This window comes from Acipenser ruthenus, chromosome 7, assembly GCF_902713425.1.
Source record: "Acipenser ruthenus chromosome 7, fAciRut3.2 maternal haplotype, whole genome shotgun sequence".
In the NCBI taxonomy this organism is placed as follows: domain Eukaryota; kingdom Metazoa; phylum Chordata; class Actinopteri; order Acipenseriformes; family Acipenseridae; genus Acipenser; species Acipenser ruthenus.
This window is the reverse complement of record NC_081195.1, coordinates 61,899,965-61,921,602: the sequence shown is the minus strand read 5'-3', so window position 1 is coordinate 61,921,602 and position 21,638 is coordinate 61,899,965. Positions and strand designations below refer to the sequence as shown.

General features: G+C 36.3%; 1 protein-coding gene and 1 long non-coding RNA gene across 2 annotated transcripts in view; one reads left to right on the top strand and one right to left on the bottom strand.

Moving 5' to 3' along the window:
- Positions 1-21,638, bottom strand: part of LOC131737551 (uncharacterized) — a 129,420-nt gene that overhangs the window by 50,729 nt on the left and 57,053 nt on the right. The window lies entirely within an intron of this gene.
- Positions 1,407-19,958, top strand: LOC117414953 (leucine-rich repeats and immunoglobulin-like domains protein 3). The gene is made up of 19 exons (XM_034024817.3): positions 1,407-1,893; positions 5,633-5,704; positions 5,825-5,899; positions 10,876-11,010; positions 11,111-11,254; positions 11,372-11,515; positions 11,653-11,796; positions 12,456-12,599; positions 13,501-13,581; positions 14,188-14,259; positions 14,810-14,881; positions 15,234-15,397; positions 15,627-15,947; positions 16,236-16,517; positions 17,334-17,786; positions 18,079-18,237; positions 18,479-18,622; positions 18,894-19,151; positions 19,294-19,958. The coding sequence occupies exons 1-19, from the start codon at positions 1,691-1,693 to the stop codon at positions 19,539-19,541; spliced, it is 3,315 nt and encodes a 1,104-aa protein (XP_033880708.3). The 5' UTR covers positions 1,407-1,690; the 3' UTR covers positions 19,542-19,958.

Sequence of the window (21,638 nt, the reverse complement as noted above, 5' to 3'; positions counted from 1 at the left end):
TTACAGCCTATTTTGAATATTGTATTCCTTATATCTGGGACACGTGTAAACTGTGAAACCAATATGCTCATTGGCCACACCTTACATTAATATTCTACCTTTATGATACTATCTTGTAAATGTTGTGTTTGAGTATTTATGACTACAGTTTTAAATAGCCTATAATGTATTATTTTTTTTTATATTAAATCAGTCGGGCAGCACTGAATATTATATTTATAACACTACAGTTTAGTTCAATTCTTTTGATGTATATATTTTGAACAAAACCGTGCAGTACAAAACCAGTTGCACAGTAAAACTAAATGTTTAAGAAATAAACACAGATTTTATGCAACAGTTTAAACTCGATTTAGTGTTTATTTGAATTGTTTGGGAATATAGTGTAGACGCACAAAAACACACGTGTTACCTAAATAAACTCTACAGTGTTAAGTACAGTATATAGATACAATGGGTTTAATACGGTTTAGGGCTATGTCTATGGTTTACATTGTGGGAAAAGAGTAGAATACAGTGACCATTTATGTATTTACTTTAATTATTACCAGGCTATATATATATTAAGATTGAAACCCTAAAATAAAATGAAAATCATGTGTCAAGCATTTAGAGATGTTTTTTTTTTCCATTGTACATAGTAGGCATTTCTTTCTTTCTTTCTTTCTTTCTTTCTTTCTTTCTTTCTTTCTTTCTTTCTTTCTTTCTGGGAATAGACAAAAACAATTAAAGCAGGATTTTTTAGTACTGGTTGACAACAATTAAACACTACATGTATGTCAACAAGATTATTATTATTATTATTAACTGTTTAATAAGTCAGTTGTATTTACATCCACCGTGTAAACCGAAAAAGCATAAGTTATGTATTCCATCTCATTTCAATAGCTTCAAATCAACAACTTAGCACTTACAGCACTTATCTCCAGCCCTCGCCTACACTCCAGATAACAGTCATCGGTTGACACATTCCAACCCCCCAGGCGATGGGCCAATTGCTTATTGGGATTTGTAGTACAGAAACACAACACTCAGTTCAGCAGCTATCCTTCCTCAACTTTCTGAAAATAAAATTAAAATGTCACTATATACGATGCATTAAATTGTAGGGGCATTTGTTGCTTATTAGCATTTTGCCAGCAACAGATTTTTGACGTGGGTAAAAACAGGATAGCATATATCTTACAGTTTAAATTAGTTTATGAAGATATACAAGCACGGGAAAGAGATTTATCTTCCCCGTAGCTGGTTCACGACAGGGAAACAGTAATAGGACATATACTTGGGTACGAGTGCCATGCGTTCTGACAAAACTGGAACTACATTTCCCAACAATCTCTATGCTTAACTCCGTTCCACAGCTTGTTTACGTCACGTGCATCAGCTTCTTATCCAATGGGATCGCTCGCTGCGGGAAGCCTGGCTCTAAGTTACAGCTGCACCGACGAAGAGAAGTAGAGAGAAAAGTTTTGAACGGGTAATGTGAGCTGTAGTGTAAATTGTTGTTTAAGAAGACTTTGTACAACTTACAATCAAGAGGAATGTGCAATTGAACACGCAGGATTACACAACACTACGAAGAGTTTGACGGATACGTTTTTGCTTCCGACCAGGGCAGCTTTTTGGATTTAGTTAGGGTTTTATATAAGAAAGAGATTGGGACTCAAAGGAGATTACGTGACTGCCAAAAATGTCTGCTCCAAGGCAGTGGTTAAACGCTGCACGGCTTTCCATCATGCTGGTACTGTTTTCAGGATTGGAGCTAACCCTAGGAATTTATGAAAAATCTCGGTCATCTCCGTCTCCTTGTTCATGTATCGGAGACGTACTCGACTGTAGTAGAAGGAGACTGGATAAAGTACCTGCAAATCTCCCCACATGGATAGTACAGTTGTAAGTATACCGTAACTCTTAAACTAACTTAAGTACTGATTTCTATGGGACCAGCTTTTCTATGGGGTTCGTATATATGGTAGTTTTTTTATGTCACATAATACAGTATGTGGGTGCCATTCTGATAAGTTATCGTAACCTTGTGCAATACTAACATTACAAAAAAGAAATGCATTTACATCGATATAATTCTAATGATAATCGTCATTTTTTTAATATTGTCGTGAGGGGAAAAAATCTTCCGCAACTACAAAAAATTGTACATTTCATATATAGAAAGGACTAGTATTGCATATCAGACTAGTTTAATTAAAAACAATCCACAGGCAACACTACATAAATGTATCAGATTTGTCAGAGTACAGTAAATTGACTGTACTGTGACAAATTCGATTGTATTATTATTATTATTATTATTATTATTATTATTATTATTATTAAAGTAGGCTTCTTTCGATAAAAACATCGTTAAAGTGCAAGATTGCCGAATTAAGGTTGCTAACGTTGGTTCGAAATAAGCATTGCATATCCCAAATCACATTTTAAAGTGAATGGGGACGTTGTGATTTATTTGTGTATGTTTGATAAGCGTGTGCGTTTAAAAACAAATTGATGTGAAAATAGTTTCATAAAGAAAACTATTACCACTCTCAAACTTTGAACAGTGTTTTACTAATGGAATATTAACGTTGAAAAAAAGCGGTAGCCAAAAAAAAGCTAATCTCCAAGGGTTTTGTCCCACACACTTGGTTTCAAAATTATGGAAAAAGTGTTTTAATTAATAATAATGGATTTTAAGTTGCTTAACGTAAACTATTTGGATTTAGGTATCTTGAGATCTTTACAAAATTTTAAGTTAGTTATGTGCAAAATATATATTGATACAATTTAGCCGTGTTGCCCCTCCAAGCAGGAGGGCTTTCAATTAGCTATGGCTAATTCTGTTCAAATGCCTCTACTGCCAGGGGGTCATGCTACCTTATTCATGAAATGTGAATGGCTGTATTGACATGTGGGGCTTACCATTTGAATGACTGTAGGGTGTCTGGCTTCTATGAATGCCCAGAGTGAAGATTTAAGAATAGAACCTTAACCATTTCGTTTTGGATTGCTAAGAACAAAGAGAATATTCTGAATTCTTAATTACGCTGTCATGTCGCGTTTTTATTACTTTTGTGAAACCAGTTTCTACACGTAGGCCGGAGAAGGAGCTATTCATAAGGTCAAAATCGCTGAGAGGTACCCTGCTGTCAGTCGTTTCTTAGCTACAGAATACAGATAGACACATTTGAAACGAAAACAAAGTAGAATAACTTCACGAAGAAAAACTAAACTGATTTTAAGTTGTACTGTTTATCTTAGACATGCATTCCGCTCTTGTTTAAATTGGTTTAAAGCCATCTGTGAACAGGATCCAGGTGTATAAATAAGAATGCATCTGTTGTTGCCAATACTAGTTTCATGTGAGCGCCTGACCTCTTGGTTACTGAATAACTTAAATATTAAAGAATAAAGTAACAACTTTCATTTGTCTGCTGTAGTTTGTAATATTAGTTGTTATACAGTCGTTTATGCGTGATGTGTTTGTAAAGATAAGTATCCTTTTGTAATTGGAAGTATGTTTATACTTTTGTTTTCTTAAGAGTACCATCAGACTTGCTGGAATTGTTTGTTTATTTTTGTGAGGTTGAGGTCAGGGAGGGCAATTGCTGCTGGAAATACAGCCCCTTCATCAATGGTATTGTAAACAACAGTGTACAATGAAGTGACTTTACTGCACCAAATGCCTAAATTTAAACTTTTTTTTTGTTGTTTAGAAATCCATTAATTCTAGTAAAGGGGAAAAAACACTGTTGAAAGTGTCTTAACAAATAAAAATGCTTGTGTAAGTACTGTGGTGATTTTTTTTTTTTGTAATTCTGGCAGAGCTGCCTTTTACAAGTTTGGCAGTTGATTTAGGATTGTTCAGCTATTATTATCAAAACCAGTTTAAGGTACAGTATTAAAGTAAGTAGTGTGGTTCAGCAAGTATACTATTTGAGACCTATTAATGTGATACTTTAGAAGAATTCTACCAGTAAGTAACATTGTACCTTTGGTGGAACAAAATGCAACATAGTCAATACATCTTGCATCTTTAATACAGCCAGCAGAACACACATGGCCCCATTACCACAGCTGCTATTCTGAATTTTCCACACTAAAACTTTGCACTAAAACATTCTTATTTATGACTCACTCTTGAGCATGTCTTAAACTGTTAACAGCTCAGCCTTGTGTTTTCCAACTCTCACCATTTCTGCTGAATTAGCAGCTGTAAAGGTCCCGATGGGATTGATTAAAAAGCTGTCGTTTGGATTTGCATTTAGCATTTTAAAAAAAGAGAATGCCAATTACAAGAAGGGGGAAAAACACCCATCACTTGACTGCATCATAACAGATTCAATTTTTAATTCTAGAAATGTTTGTTCGTTAAACCAGCTAATTTTGTTCTTGCCATTGCAAGTCCACATTGGGTTATTACATGATGGCTGCATTGTTTTGCAAGCATTGGGCTGTTTCCTCCCTCTTTTCTTCACACTTCACAAAAGGCAGATGTTTTTGAAAAGAGTGAAACACAAAAGGCCATTTTAGCAATTTGCATGTTAATTTGTAAACAGCCCCACAGTGGGAACAAAAACACATTATAATCTATAATTATTTATTAAAGTAAAAAGATATGAATTGGACGCAGGAACAAGTTAGGGAATTATTAAACTTAATAACAAAATGCAGTTTCACTTTGTAAATGCAAAAGTAAAGAATGCACAAAGCATGTCACTTTTTAACTACAGTACTGAATTCTTTAAGTTGCTTTATCGGTTAGTTGCTAGTCATGGAAATTGAATTTGGGTGCAAGCCATACAGCAGGCTTATTATTGTTAAGGATACTAATCTAGCTAACAAAATGCTTCTACTGTATGTAGTAGCTGACATTTGAAAGTTATTAAAAGAAAATCTTTATCATTTTCATACTAATCTAGATATATTTAAGTTACATACTTTTGCAGATAACACGATCAAGGGTGTTGAAGGAGCAGGGAGTGCTTGAAACCTGTGTTGTATCTGGTTGATCTTTGATTTATCGCTTGTATGAAGTTATTTTGTGTCGTGGTGTGTGAATGAGAACCATGCTAAAACAAAAGGAAAAGGTCTGAGAGTTTGTAAATAAAATGTAAGTTGTTTTGCTCAAGGTTTCCATGATAAACTCCAGATGGATGCAGGCTGAACTGTGAGTGAAAGTGCCTGGCTCCAGTGCGTTTGTCATGCACAGCAGTGGCTGTAATTGGAGGGGTTTTTATAGTTTGAGGCCTTTGCCAGCATTTGCGCATGTTACAACTCCCAACAAAACATATCTGCTCATGTCTGCCTGTGTCTGCTGGTCTGTTTGGCAACATGTTTCAAATAAGGTAGTTTCAAGGTTTTAGGTTGTATCTAAAGTTAAGAATCTAGGCTTTGATGTACATTAATCCATTAAAAACTGCAATAAATAAATAAATAATTCAAAACTACCTTCGTCTCATTTTGAACTGTGTACAGCCCTTTTCATTTTGGTTTTCAATTATTTTTTGGTACATTTCTTTCCTTTGTTGAGTAAGTGTAGGCATTTCTTTATAAATGTTGGAATAAGGCATATTTTTACAGATTGGTTGACTACAAATCCAGTAATTATTTATTTTTTATTTTTTATTTTTTGCAGGGATTTAAGCAACAACAAACTAAAATCTGTTGAAGCAAACGCATTCCAAAAGCTTCACAGCCTACGTGAACTGTAAGTTGTTGTTTTTTGTTATCTTCAAATTATTTAACATTGATTTTCTTTCTTAATACCATGTAACATTGATATCATGTTTTCCTTGTGTGAATACTTACTTTCTTTTTTATTCTCCAGAAAATTGAATAATAATGAATTGGATTCCATACCAGATTTGGGGCCACTATCTGCAAACATTACACTCCTTTCTGTGTAAGTAACATTGATCTGTCCATATATTGAACTGCTTTTAGCATTGACAAGGAAGCATTAATATGTGATTTATTTTAAAATGTGTCTTCCTTTTTGAATAAAGGAAAACAGAGTTTAGCTTTAATGTGCTTGTTGTCATGAGTTGGTAGATAATTCCGATTTCACTAAGAAATGCCTTAATTCATTAAAAGATAACAAACAGCTGCTTTCTCATTAACACCTACATTGCCATTACATGTTGTATTCAATATGATTTCTGTATTTGTGTGTGTATATATCTAATTTATACGTACAGTAATGTGATTACTGGTGCTGCTCTGAATGAAAGCTTGAAGCCACTGCAGTACTTGTATTATGAGTAGCATTGTTATTCATTGTCAATGATGGTGTTTGGCAATATAAGTACATTAGTATTGTATGTAAATTGTGTCAGTTATGATAGAAAGTTGTTAGAACCATTTTGTTCTCTTTTTGTCTTGTTTAGGGTGTCTGTCCTTATTAAAAGACACTTTCCAAACAGTTTTTTAAAGCCATTGCAACACTGGGTGTATCTTGTAAAATAATGCCAGCCATATTTCTTTACATCTCCTTTGAGTAAGTCTATGGTGTCTAATCTTGTAAAGGAATCTAATGTTTATATGCCAAATAACAAATCCCCCATTTTTTAAGTGCTGGCAGTGTACTAGTGGAGTATGCGTGTGTGTGGTATTTCCAATTGGAAAAAGAACAGTTTTTAAAAGCCATCATATGACTCTCTTCTGCTGTGGCGCCTTTAATCAAAACCAGGATTGCTTTTACATTTGGAAACTTAAAGATTATCAAGTACTTAAAGTGCATGCAACTTACTAAAAAAGTAAAAATAAAATCGAAACAATCTTAAAACTAACAGCTTTTCTATAAACCAGAATTACCCAGTCATCCCACAATGCAGCCTTTGTTGCCTGCATAAAATAAATAGAAAAGCCAAAGAGTTAAAACCATAAATTCCTGGGAAATTGTTCAATTAATGAAAATGATCACGACTCAATTGCTTACATCTGGTATTTTATTGGGGTTTGTTTTTCCTTTGGGCCAGGGTCAGCTAAGTCAGCTGGAGCAGCCACTCTGTCTGCTCAGCTATTTAAATAAGAACTGAGTGACATTCAATACCTATGGTGGTTTTTTCTTTTTTTTTTTTTTTTGTTGCCAGAAATCTCTAAGCACGAGAAGGAAAACCTTAGTCAGTTCTAAAATGATAAGGGGTATTTTGTTAAGCTTCATTGTTACTGCAATCTTATTAATTATATGTAGAACGTTCCTTACATCAGCAGAAAAGTATTTAGTATTTTATTTACTTAAAAGTAGCGAATAGTTTTCAACTGTGCGTTTATTTCTTTCATGGGTTTAGAACATTCTGCTCTCCAGTTCCATTCATTTTGGCTGTTGCAGTTTGTGGGCGTTTTTAAAACTCTTGTTTTTTGCTCAGTGTTGGCTGTTTGCTGTTCATAAACTGTTGAATGTCTGATTATACTTATTATGGCTGATGCTTTTGATAAACTGTTTCCAAATGTCACTGACTAAGAGCTAGTGGTTCCTTTGCAAACATTGTGCATGTACAGAGTTCCTTTCACATGGAATATATTTTGGTTCATGCAGTTTAGAAACTCCAGATTCTCTCTCCGTTGTCGTGAGAATGTGTTTAATATGTATATAAATATATGTGCAGTGAAAAGAGTTACATGGATAGTACAATGCCCTCTCATATGGGATGTTGGTATTTATTTTTTGGTATTTGTTTAACGCTCTGTGTGGGTTTTTGTTTTGTTTTCCTCACTTTTTAAATTTGTTACTTTTTTTTTTATTTGGGTGGGGGGGATGTCAAATGAGACACGCTGCCCTTGAGGTTCGTCAACACCTAAAAACTTGTAAACCCAGTTTAAGAAAGCTGCACAATATCATAAACCCAAATTGCCTGAAAAGTACAACCAAACTACCGTTATTTTTGCATGTAAACCAAGCCAACGTAGGAGGACTGCTGTAACGCTGTACTGCTCCATTGACAGGGATTGATTTTGGACATGCACTTTTAAGTGTGCAAACACATGTAGGCCCATTTCAGAAGAGATCATGTTAAGTGTAAAAAAGCAGCAAGTGAGGTGTTGAGTGCTAGATACAGCATTTGGTGATGGTAGCTCTTTGTTTATTGATCAGCCATGTGTAAAATGAGACGGTGACTAATCATACAGGTGGTGGAAGTAATGGTGACCCAAGTCACTGGAAAACATTCTCTCGAATGATTGCTTGCTAGAATAATAAACGATTGCATTCCTTTTAGTATTAGTTTGGCTTTTGCATAGTTTTCCCTCAGTATGGTAAATCTTTTGACTACAAAATTCAGATTGTTATATTTGCTTAAGTGTTTCAAATTTAATGAAACCAAGGCGTTTTGATTTAAGCAATTTCTGACACATTTTACAGTTGGCCAAAACATTGTCCCAATGTTGGTTATTTCTTTCTAATCCTTAGAAATACTGGGTTATCGCAGCAGTGTAGTTGATGGCTTGCTAGTCCAGCTCCTAAAATATTGAGTAATCGTGCATAATAACCTCATTTGCTAGAAAATTAGTTGGACAAATTTGAAAGCTCTCCAGTTAAATGTACAATACTGTGCTTGTTAGTCTAGGACTGCCCTGGAGGATTGCAGATTAAAAGATAGCAAATGAAACCCGTTTACTGTACAGTGCACTCTTGTTGTTACTGAAGCTGACTGACTGAGAGTCTGAATTGAAGGTAAAAATACACGTTGCAGGATAGCTTTTTCACACCTGTTGACCTTTTTAAATATTTTATAATTACAATATTGCTACATTTCAGTTATTATTATTATTATTATTATTATTATTATTATTATTTATTATTATTATTATTATTATTTGTTTATTTAGCAGACGCCTTTATCCAAGGCGACTTACAGAGACTAGGGTGTGTGAACTATGCATCAGCTGCAGAGTCACTTACAATTATGTCTCGCCCGAAAGACGGAGCACAAGGAGGTTAAGAGACTTGCTCAGGGTCACACAATGAGTCAGTGGCTGAGGTGGGATTTGAACCGGGGACCTCCTGGTTATAAGGCTGTTTCTTTAACCACTGGACCACACTGCCTCCTATTAGCTCCAGTTAGCTTAAAGTACAATAGAAGTCATTGGCAGTTCCATAGTGGCATTATTGAACTGCTGTGCATTTCTTTTACAGTAAGTGTGAAACTCTGTGTGGGTTCAATAGCTCTGTTCACAGCGGTCTATCAAGCTGCCTGTTTGTAGAGAGTGAGATGTATCTGGTTCCTTTGCTTACTCTGAAGTTGTCATTTGATTTATTTTGGGCAGTCTCTTACTGTGCACATCAAACTGTAAGTATAGTAAGGCATTGGTACTGAACATGTTGACCCATTTGGCTCTTCTAGACAGCATTGTTCACTGTGAATGTGTGAAATGTCCTTCTCGGATGTCTTACGCCTGCATATAAAACACTCGGAACTGCATTCAGGATAGTGCTTCAAGTAGATTTTCAAGTTAGATACATTAGAAATAGAGACTTCTGCCTTCACTGATTTGCCCTTGAGGCATGCAAACTGTAAGGGAATCTGCAATCTCTCAGTAAAGTGCCCCCTGGCCCCCCTGTGACTGGCTAGTTATTTGTATTAACAGATTTCATTTTTTTTTTTTTTTTTTACTCAGAATTCTGAGGCATAATTTTCCGGTTCTGAAATAGATGAGGTGCTAGTTTGTCCGTGTTGCTTACAAACACCTATTTTAATCAGGTGTTTTTGTACCCAGAAAGGGGAGAGGGCATACAGGCAGGCATTGCACAAAAAGCCACTGAAGCCCCATATCCTGATGCCACATCACAGCTGAAAAGCCCTGGGCTGAATCTTGTGTGAAAGGTATGAGGCTGTTAAGTGTTGACAGTTGCTTTTTATTCTCAAGCAGCCTGGAGCCTTCTAGATTTAGGTTTCCTGCACGGAACTAGAAATTCAGGTTTTAGTATTCCCTCTGAGGACTGCTATGGTTTTTAGTACAGGGGACATGTAAAATGAAACCATGGCGGTGTGCAGTTTCTTTGTCTATCCACAGTAACCTAGCACCCTTTCAAAGACTGTTGCAAATCCGTACACAAAAGACAAACTTGTAACTTTTTATTGGTCATTTATTACAACATGGAAAAGTGCTTATTTTTACATTATGTAGCCTATGAGATAGTTTAGGTAAGAAGGGGCCTGGGTAAAAGACCATCTTCATTGTCATGTAATCCATACTAAATACAGTATAATTTGTTGTTTACTGGTAATGGATAACTGCAAAGAATGAAACTATGGTTATTTTAAATGTTAATTTTAAAAACCAAACATTTTAAAAACCAAAAATTCTCAAAATGCAGTGGAATTATAATAAGGTTTTAGGAAAATTCTGTTATACAGTCAGGATACTGGAACAACAACTCATGTCCAAGTACTTAACTGTATAAGGGATTTCTGTTCTATGCAACAGTCCTTATACAAAGAGTGCACTGTGCAGGTTATGTTTATAACCAAGCAGTTTTCACACTGCAATTTAGGAGGCGTGCAGTTCAGGAAATTGCTGTCTTCTGCTGTGGTATGCTTTCACTAAGGGAATGTTATTCATCACTAAAGTAATTGCCAGTTTTAATACCTTATTAGTAATTACCTTATAAACCAAATAACCCAGTATAAACCAGCCTGTAACGCATAGCAGTAATTAGAGAAAACAACACTCTGTTGACACCCGAAAATAAATAAATTGGTTTTCATCTACCACAAATATGTATTTAGATGAGGATGTAAAAGTTAGTTTTTGTGTATTGTATGTTACTGTAGTTTATAATAGTGTGTGTGTGTATATATATATATATATATATATATATATATAGCAGAAGCACACATTATATTTTAGCGTTCTAATGTTCTACGACTTCTATTGCAGATCAAATAACAAGATCGGAGAGTTGATCCCAGAACAGCTGAATCGTTTTCAGTCCTTGGAAACATTGGACTTAAGCAACAATAATATTGTGGAGGTGAAAGCCACATCATTCACTCAGTTGCAGCTAAAATATTTGTAAGTATTTCTGTTGGATGCCTTTTTATATATGTCTGATTGTTTCCTATTTTTATCCTAATCGCAAAATGTTGACATGTCAAACTATTTTTGTTTTCAGGTATATTAACAGCAATAAGATTGCCTCACTGGAACCCGGTTGCTTTGACAGTTTGTCAAGTTCTCTACAGATTCTGAAATTGAACCGAAATAGAATTTCATCTATTCCACCCAAGATTTTTAAGCTCTCCCAACTGCAACAATTGTAAGTTTTGTTTATTTAAATATAAGAAAGGATTTATGATAAACTATATTTTGGACCAGTTGTTTTGTTTTTGTCTTGTTTTCTAAAATAATATTGTTTTACTTTTACTTTTTTCAGGGAACTAAACAGAAACCGCATTAAGAAGGTTGATGGTCTTTCCTTCCATGGATTAAGCTCTCTGAAGTCTCTTAAAATTCAGAGAAATGGCATCAGTAAACTCATGGACGGAGCTTTCTGGGGATTGAGCAGTATGGAAGTTTTGTAAGTACAAGATTTTATTATTATTGCATGAAGTGCTTCATCAGTAGAGTGTACTCAGTAGTAAATTCAAGAATGTAATCTTGAGCACTGTTAGCACGTATATCTAATCTTGTTTTGTCCCTTCTACAAATTTACAGGCAACTGGACTATAACAATTTGACGGAAGTCAGTAAAGGATGGCTGTACGGCCTGTTGATGTTACAGCAGCTCCACCTCAGCCAGAATGCCATCAGCAGGATTGAACCTGATGCCTGGGAGTTTTGCCAGAAACTCAGTGAGCTGTGAGTTGCTTTTATTCTCTTCCAGCTTGAGTGTAGAGTTCATGCCAAAACATGAGCCCCTTACTAGTGATCTGTGAGTTTTTTCATAACAAAGTTTCCAAGGTGACAGCAACAGCTTTTTGTGTGAAAGATTCATGTTTTTGTTGTGAAAAGTTGAGGCCAACCATGACTTTTTTTTTGTTTTGTTTTGTTTTTAAGGCAGTGCTTTTTTTGTTTGTTTATACAAGCCACATAAAAGGATACTGTATGTCCGAACTGTAATTTGAATAGCATGAAAAAAAATTAATTTAAGTGTATCTACCAACTTTCCATTTGCTGAGCTTCTGAGAAAATATGCCTACACAGGATTGATTTCCTGCTGCTATTATTTTACAGATACGAGTAAAACAAACTATGCATTTGTTTCAGGGAGGGTGGGTTGGTAGAAATGTGCAACCTCAAGGAAAATACAGCACTTTTACAATTGCATTGAGCACATATATCTGGATTGCATAAAACAAAGCCACTTATTTGTAACTGTGGATTGCTTGTACCAGGACAGGAAGTAAGAAACCTTGATATTTCACTGGGAAGATATGGTTGGCCCAACATAATAAGCTAGGGTGATCTTTTCTTCCCCCATGATTCCACATTTAATTGCTCCATTGCTCTATTCATAGGGATCTCACCTCAAACCAATTAACACGGTTAGATGAGTCCAGCTTTGTGGGTCTCAGTCTGCTTGGCGAACTCCACATTGGAAATAACAAAGTGAGCTTCATTGCTGATGGCGCCTTCCGGGGTCTCTCCAGCTTATATACACTGTAAGTCTTGTAATTATCTTAATATAAACTATTAATTGTGCAAGCCTTACTTGTGTTGTAGCTTTCTGTTTACTGTTAAATAATTTGTTTCACGGCTCATATTTACAACATAGTTTGACTATTTGTAATTTATTTGTAACAATTATTCTCCAAGAAAATGTAAGATTAAAAAATAAAATGTACACCAGACTGTTTGTTTTTAGTTTGCTAAATAAAGATTATTAAAGTTACAGAAAACACTGTTTGACATAAACTAGGGAATATAGTTATTCCAGTTTTGTTTGAAAACTCTTTAGTTGGTAAATGGAAGCATGCCTTGATTTGTTCTCCAGAGGTCAGTTTAGGGCAGGTGTGTAGTCAAGGGCTGGTGATGATTACCAAGGTCCGGGTCATTCAGGTTTAGCCAAGCATGTGGAAAAGGAAACTAATAGTTAAAGAAGAATAAATAGGGTAGTTGAGCCCATTGATGGATTGAAATTCAAGTCAAAGCAATTATTTGCAAGCTTTTATTTCGCCGCCTTGAGGATTTGTTTGCTCACTACTTGAGCTCTTTAGATCGTAATTAGAAGTGGATCATATTTAGATGTGTGTTCATCTAGTTTATTTTTAAATAGATTCTTTATTTAGTTCTATTCTATTTAAATCTTAGAGATTTGTGATAACCACCTATGCCTTATAAAATACAAACTATGTTTGAAAAACAACTCTTAACTTTTTATAGCCAGTAGAACCAGCAGGAGACAGTGCCTTCAGTTATGCAGTTGGGGCCCATATAAACCAAAGGGAGCTTTAAATATTTTAAGTTGGTTCTTGTACTTCAAAATAAGCTCAAACTAAGGTATTTTTTTGTCAGATTATCTTAAAAAGAACGTGTATATTAATAAGTACTGTTATATTTCAGTGACTTGAAAAACAATGAAATCTCTTGGACCATTGAAGACATGAATGGAGCTTTTTCTGCTTTGGACAAACTAAGAAAACTGTAAGTTTGTATATTTTACCCACTGCAACACAAATCCCCCAAAAGTTACTAGGGGATGTTTTGTAGAATGAGGAAGTGCTGTTCACTCTGTTCTCTGATAAAGATGAAGGGGGTTGGGGTGAGATTATGGGTCACTTTGTATCAGGCTAGGAGAGTATGGTGCCAAGAAGTAGCCTTTGATCAAGAAACACAACTCTCAATGAATGTGATTAGTGATGTAAAGCTATAGGTTCCCTATCCACTGAGTGGTCTTTGATGGAAGTAAAGGAATTATATCTGTCTCTAAACTATTACTTTTATAAAAATCCATAATTTCCTTAGACACTTCAGGAAACCACAGATGCATATATTTAATGCACCGGATTGTTATGCTTGCCTGGGTACAGTATATAAACTATAAAACGAACCTAGTTGTGCTCCAATGTGTACAGTAGGCCCTTTTGTGTTCCTTGTAATGTTGAACTGGAAAGCCAGTTGGACAACCAAAAATATCTATTTAGTAGCCAAAGTTTGTAACTCACAATCTATTGAGATTTTTGCAGTTCTGTGAAAGAAAGGCGGGTTTTATGGCACACGCTCATTATGCATGCTTCTTGTGTTCTTCAGGGTTCTCCAGGGAAACCGTATCAGATCTATCACTAAAAAGGCATTCTCAGGACTGGATGTGCTTGAGCACCTGTAAGTATCCAAACTTTTTTTTTTTCTTTTCTTTTTTCAATCTTGGGTAGTTTTTAGAAGTGTTTAAATCAGTAAAATCCAAATTTGTCGAATGTAATACTACGGTAAACCAAACCAGCTGTTTGGAATCGGACTGTCTCCTTTCTTCTTTCTGTTCTATAAATTAGCTCAGACAAGCAACCAAGCAGTCTGTTACAGTCAGACTTTCCATCCTGGTGGAATTCGGATCGATCGTTGTATGTGGGTGTAGGCAAGAACGTTGCAGTTCTGAGCCAGGAACACATGATTTGAATTAGTTTTTCACAGTCATGCTGGATTTTAAAAGAGCTAAAGCTAGGAACTGCTTGATTAACCAACTGTGGTGCAGCCGAGATTTAATTGCCCCTCAGCACAGATTGTTCGGCTTTGATAGTTGAACTCATTGTAGACCTTTTAGCTTTCCAGCTATTTTAAATTAACCAAAGGTGTAAGGAGGCCTGGTTGAAAAGTTACAGCTTCACGGATGTGTGCAAGTTCAACATTATTCATTTCTTTTTTTTTTTCTCTCAAGTGACCTGAACAACAATGCTATAATGTCCATTCAAGGAAACGCCTTTTCACAAATGAAAAAACTTCAGGAATTGTAAGTATTGTTTTTACAAACCTTAATAACGTCTCTTTCATAAGCCCCCTATTTTGTTTTGTTCTGTTTTTTTTCCTTTAATTTATTTTACATGGATAAAACCAATTTGTCCTGCCACCGCAATGTCCCACATTACAATAGAATTTCACTTAAGTTCAAAACCTTGGTTATTACACCTTTTCCCAGCACTAAATAAAATAGTAGTTCTGGTCCTCTACATATTTTGAACTGAAATAGTTTTTCGCTTTTACTGTGTGAATGTAACTTTTACATGGCTCAGGGTTTTTGTGTATTTCTGTTGCAGTGTCATCTTAACTGTATGTGATCTAAATTGTATAATTTCTTTCACCAGGCACTTGAACACGTCCAGCCTGCTATGTGATTGCCAGCTGAAGTGGTTCCTTCAGTGGGTGGCAGATAACCAGTTTCAGCCCTTCATTAATGCCAGCTGTGCCCATCCCCAACTGTTAAAAGGAAAAAGTATATTTGTTGTTAACCAAGAAGACTTTGTGTGTGGTGAGTGTTTATTTTCTTTTTTTGTGGTGGTGGTGTTGTACATTCATCTTCATCTTTAGCTGCGTCAGTTGTCGTTGATCTTTTTAGATTCTTAAATATCGTACAAGTTTTTATATTAAAAAACAGTTATTTTAAGTGCATGACCTTTCCAATGACAAATCATTTTATACCATTTCCCTTGCTGCACATTAAGTGTTATGCAATGTTTTTTTTGTTTTTGTTTTTTCAGATGACTTTCCCAAACCCCAGATTACAGTGCAACCTGAAACCCAGTCAGCAATAAAGGGTTACAATGTGAGCTTTGTCTGCTCTGCTGCAAGTAGCAGTGACTCCCCGATGACCTTTGCATGGAAGAAAGACAACGAGGCTCTGAATGATGCTGAAATAGAGAATTATGCCCATCTCCGAGCACAAGGAGGAGAAGTTATGGAGTACACTACAATTCTTCGGCTACGAGATGTTGATTTTAGCAGCGAAGGCAAATACCAGTGTGTAATCTCCAATCACTTTGGGTCGTCCTATTCCACTAAAGCCAAGCTCACTGTAAACAGTAAGTACACTTTGTGTTTATTTTCAGTGGACAATGCCTGAAACCAAGGAAGTTCTTAGACATTTTATGGAAGATTTTTAAGTTTGCGTTTGTATTTATGTATTTTAGTTTTTAAATTATAATTGTACTAGTATCTTTATGAGCAAGCTGTAAATGAAAATCTTTGTGCGCCTCTGCTATTTACCAAAGCTAAATGCAGGGCTTGCAGAGACACAGACTGAATCTTGTGAGCTAAGTAATGTTCATTTTCATAATTTAACTTGAATTTTTTTTTTTTTTAAATTCCAGTGCTTCCATCATTTACAAAAATGCCCATGGATCTGACCATCAGGGCAGGAGCAATGGCCCGCTTGGAGTGTGCAGCAGTTGGACACCCTACTCCTCAAATAGCCTGGCAGAAAGACGGTGGCACAGACTTCCCTGCTGCACGGGAGAGGCGCATGCATGTGATGCCTGAGGACGACGTTTTCTTTATTGTCGATGTCAAAACTGAGGACATAGGAGTATACAGCTGTACTGCTCAAAACAGTGCTGGGACGATATCTGCAAATGCCACCCTAACTGTGCTGGGTAAGAACTTAAATGTTTAAAGTCGGTGTATTGCAAGAATTGTGCATTAAGCCTTTGCGGTCCTATGTCGGATCGCAATTTTCCCTTTTCGGTCCAATGTCGGACCCTGCCCGACATCATCAAAAAGATGCAAAAAACAGGTCTGTAGTCGTTTTTTTCTCCGGAAAAAGCCGAGAAAACCATTCAGTGGCCGAGTGAGACCGATAGGAGCCGAGAGAAGCCGGAAAAAAAAGGGCGTATCTCATGAATACTGATAGACCTGACACCACATAGATAACATGGACATAAACAAACAAGATAGCTGCTTCTGCATCCAGCGCTCAAAGAATATCAGAGACATTTGCAGAGCTTTTTTTAGATGTTATAGTAATAAAATAACAACTTGGATCGCATTATTGAGGAGTTTGGTGATAAAACGAGTGATCAAGAGATGATTTATCGGTATGTACTATTATTAAGAGGCATTTGAAAAATATAGCGAACAAGGGGTGGGGCGGGGCTGGAGATGCAGTACTGAGTGTCCTGTTGATATGCAGTGCCTTTTAAACCTGTTTTACTGTGCAAAAAAATACTTTTAAACAGCCCGTCTAAAATAAACTGCGCGTGTGAAAATAAATTGGACCTGACTCGCCTGACACATGCTGAATAAATGGACCGCAAAGGGTTAAAGATTAACTGTTTTTATTTATATCTAGTTTTTATAGATTTTAAATGTTTTTTCAGATGGCAATTCAGTTGTAAAGAATGTTGACCAGGCTTATAGTGATACACATTTTAGCTCAGAAAAAAAATAACTCTCTTCTCTGTTTCTAACAGAAACACCTTCTTTCATGCGTCCTCTGATGGATCGAACCGTTGCAAAAGGGGAAACAGCCGTACTGCAGTGTATTGCTGGTGGCAGCCCTCCCCCAAAATTGAACTGGACAAAAGATGACAGCCCATTGGTTGTAACTGAAAGACACTTTTTTGCAGCAGGAAACCAACTACTTATAATTGTAGATACAAATGTGGAAGATGCTGGAAAGTACACCTGCGAAATGTCCAATACGCTGGGAACGGAAAGAGGCAACATCCAACTGAATGTGGTCCCCAGTCCAAACTGTGACTCCACTCAAACCGTTGGCCAGACATTAGAGGAGGATGGCTGGACTACAGTTGGCATAGTGATCATTGCTGTTGTTTGCTGTGTGGTGGGAACATCACTTGTCTGGGTGGTCATCATATACCACACAAGGAGACGCAATGAGGACTGCAGTGTAACAAATACAGGTGTGTAAACTTTGCACTGTGGGCACTGACTCACGTACTTAAATACGGCAGAGTTTATTGCACTGTTCTTGTCCGGGGACACGTTTGTTTTGTAACAAAGATAAAGGAACATTTTCTTTTTATTATTGTTGGCTGTCAAAATAACACTGAAAATGTTGTTCTTTTAATGTAATATAATCATATAGCTATTACTGTTAACATGCTTTAACATGTAACTTAGCAAGCGTATGCATTTGTTTTCATTCATTTTTTGAACAATTGCTGGTTCTGATATAAATTTTTCTGGTCATAGATGAGACAAACTTGCCGGCAGACATACCCAGCTACTTGTCATCCCAAGGAACATTGGCTGACAGACAAGATGGCTACATTCCTTCAGAAAATGGCAGTCACCACCAGTTTATGGCATCCTCAATTACTGGATATTATTTACAACAAAGAGATCTCAATGGTAAGACTTAACAAGATCAAAGCATGGGTGTTTTGGATCATACTTTGCCACCAAATACACATTTCTGCCTGAATGACCACCTGACAAGGGTTCATTGTGTAAACAAACTTATCTTGCTGTTTTATTCAAGATATGAATGAAGACAAATGCATACCCTTCATTTCATTATTTGCAGTACATATTAAAATATTGTCACAACACCACATCCTAAGCCTCATCATTTGTATATTTTAACTGACAGGTATGTGCCTAGATACTGGGAGTGAAATGGATATGGAGGCTGTCATGGATCCACTGCTGTGTCACTACCAAGGGACAATAGGATCCATGTGTACAAGAGGAAATATGTATGGCACTGAACCATCTGATGGAGCATGTTTTAATGGTAAATACTTCTTATTTGAGTTATGAAACACATTGGCACTTGTTACTAGCATCAAGTTTAACCTGTTCTTCGTGCTTTAGTTAATGAATTATGTATCCATCATTAACTGAATGCATTTTTTGGGTGTGTATCTTTTGGGTGTTCTTCATGGGCAAGACAAAGGAGTTACTGATTTTCTTTTATTTGGGGGGGGGGGGTGCCCTAGTAAGTTATGGATATATTAGTTTTCATGTTTTATTTGTATTTACCTTTTTCTTTTTTTTTTTTATAGGTTGTACCCCTGACCAGAGACCTGTTTGCATTGAGCCTTATGAAGGAAACATTAAGTATTGTAAGTCTAAGGCATACTATCCTTGCACACACCCCTTGGAGAACCCCTTTGACCCAGCTGCTGCCAGCATGCTAATGCAGTTGCCAAATGGGTGCCTCCACAGCTCGGTTCACACACAGAATGAAGGATCCTCAGCTGACGGCGACATTCCAGACTTCAATAGAAACCGAGAAAGAATGCCAACCAACACCTTCATGGGTAGGTGGAATGGAAATACAGCATTGTACCTTTTTTTAAAGTTACCATAATGCATGACTTTAATTCATCCCTCAAAAGATGTAAAATTGCTATGCATCTCAGTCTCCGTTCTTACATTTTTTTTCCTGTGTTTTTTTTTAAGGAACATTTGGAAAGTCTTTATGGAGGCCACAGCAAGAGTTTTATTCCGGTTACAGCCCTTCTGCTCCTTACAACCCAATGACACTACATGAAAATCCTCATGCTACAGTGGACACAGACTCTGAGCCTGAGGAGGAGAATGTTTTAGACTGTGCTGACTCTACAAATGGACAGAGCATGGACATCTATGAACAGCCTTTTGATAACCATCGGACTGACACTTTTAAACCGTACAGAATAAGTACGTAGCGGAATATGTATGAACTTTTTATTAAGAAAAAAAAAAAAAACTACCTCAATTGAACTGTTCTCAAGCAATTTGAACGGATGTTTCACAATCATTTGGTGGAAATGTATAACAAATTATGAACTATGAAAAAGAAGATCTTAAAACATGGGATAACTTCCTTTAAAAAGAGTGTTTATTGTCATTGTTAATTTTATACATTTTATACAAATTTATATAATTTTTGTAAATGAATAGTGTAAATAGGACTGTAAGTATTTCCCTTATTTTTGTAATGTGAGAAAAAAAAAAAGATAATTACTACATGATGTTTATGAAACAACTTATTAAGCTTCTGATAAATTTAGGAAACTTTTGCACATAAATATTCACAATAAAACATCTTTCCTTGTGCTGCTATAAACATTTAAAAATGAGAACGCTGTGACTGTGTTTTATTTGACTTACTATACTGTTTTAGGTTAATTTATGGATGTTTTGCTGAAAGCAACCTATAGGAATAGATTGAAAAAGACTGAGTCAAACCCCTAGTGTCTGGACACAGAAGGACGTATTTGCTCATTTGGGTTGGTTTTCTACCCAATGAAAGTAGCATCATCACCGTTTTCATATAGACAACATTTTGAACATAATGACACTAAAGCAGACGTCTTGTTTCCGATATAGACTATAGCTGATACCAATAAACTACTAGTTCTTTAAAAAAAAAAAAAATAATAATTACAATGCAAGTTAATTCTGCCTTGTGTATGCAGATGATGAACTGTTGTATCTGTTTTAATATTATATCCCCCTCCCCGTCTGCTACGGTGTGGTTCTTGCAGCAGCTGTGATTCATTTGTGATTTTAAATTAAGAGCTGGGCAATTGGAATTTAAATTGAGTGTGGAGAAATTTGGGGACAAGGGGACTGTGAGTTCATTTTAGGAGAAACAACATTCCAAGAGGAACCAAGGTATTTGTGGGATAATCTGTACTTTAAAAAACAGGATAATAAGCTGGAGAAGGATGCTGAAAAACATGTAAGTGAAATTAAGGGTTGGTACTGATCAGAAGTTAGCCCTTCAAAATGGTCATGGTTTATAGTTGTATAAAGGTGTGTTTTGCTGGGTGGTTTGTAGCTTCTAAATGTAATCAATTGTCATTCTTGCTCCCAGGTTACAATTGCTGGGCTGATTTTAATATGCTAAGAAACAGCGATTTACAGTATTTAAATATGTCTTGAGAAAAAATGGAGCACCTGGACTTTCTCTTCACACAAACTCCTTACAGCCTTAAGGTCCTGAGATTTTTCAATTCGTTTTTACCTTATGTCAGGTGATTCTTCAGTTATTTTAATAGCAGCTTGTGCATACAGTGCCTATAGTAAGTATTCAGCCCCCTTGGATGTTTTCACAGTTTGTTGTGTTACAACCTGAAATCTTGATGCATTTAAATGGGATTTTTTTTCCTTTGATTTACACAACCTACTCAACACTTTCAATTTGTGAAAAAATGCAGGGGTGAAAAAACACATCAATTAAAAATAAAAACCTGAAAAGTCTTCGTTAGATAAGTATTCACCCCCTTTGCTATGACACTCCTACATAAGCTCAGGTGCAACCAAATGCCTTCAGAATTCACACAATAAGTTAAATGGAGTCCATCTGTGTGCAATAAAAGTGGTTCACATGATTTCAGATTAAATACACCTGTCTCTGTAAGGTCCCACAGTTGGGTAATGCATTCAAAGCAAAGATACTATCATGAAGACCAAGGAGCTTTCAAAACAACTCTGGGATAAAGTTGTGGAAAGGCACAGATTAGGGGAGGGGTATAAAAAGATTTCAAAGGCATTGAATATCCCTTGGAGCACAGTCAAGTCGATCATTAAGAAGTGGAAGGTATACGGCACCGCCCAGAATCTGCTTAGAGCAGGCCGTCCTCCCAAACTGAGCAGCCGGGTAAGAAGGGCATTGGTCAGAGAAGACAGCAAGAGGCCATTGACAACTCTGAAAGACCTACAGCGTTTCATGGCTGAGATGGAAGAAACTGTCCATGTGTCAACAATAGCTCAGGTACTCCACAAATCTGGCCTGTATAGAAGAGTGGCAAGAAAGA

Bases quoted from the DNA above. Each gene is read 5' to 3' on its own strand.
- LOC117414953 (XM_034024817.3), top strand. From the start codon at position 1,691: ATGTCTGCTCCAAGGCAGTGGTTAAACGCTGCACGGCTTTCCATCATG. The intron at 11,011-11,110 runs GTAAGTATTTCT...TTTTGTTTTCAG, and splicing joins CAGTTGCAGCTAAAATATTT to GTATATTAACAGCAATAAGA. The intron at 14,882-15,233 runs GTAAGTATTGTT...TTCTTTCACCAG, and splicing joins ATGAAAAAACTTCAGGAATT to GCACTTGAACACGTCCAGCC.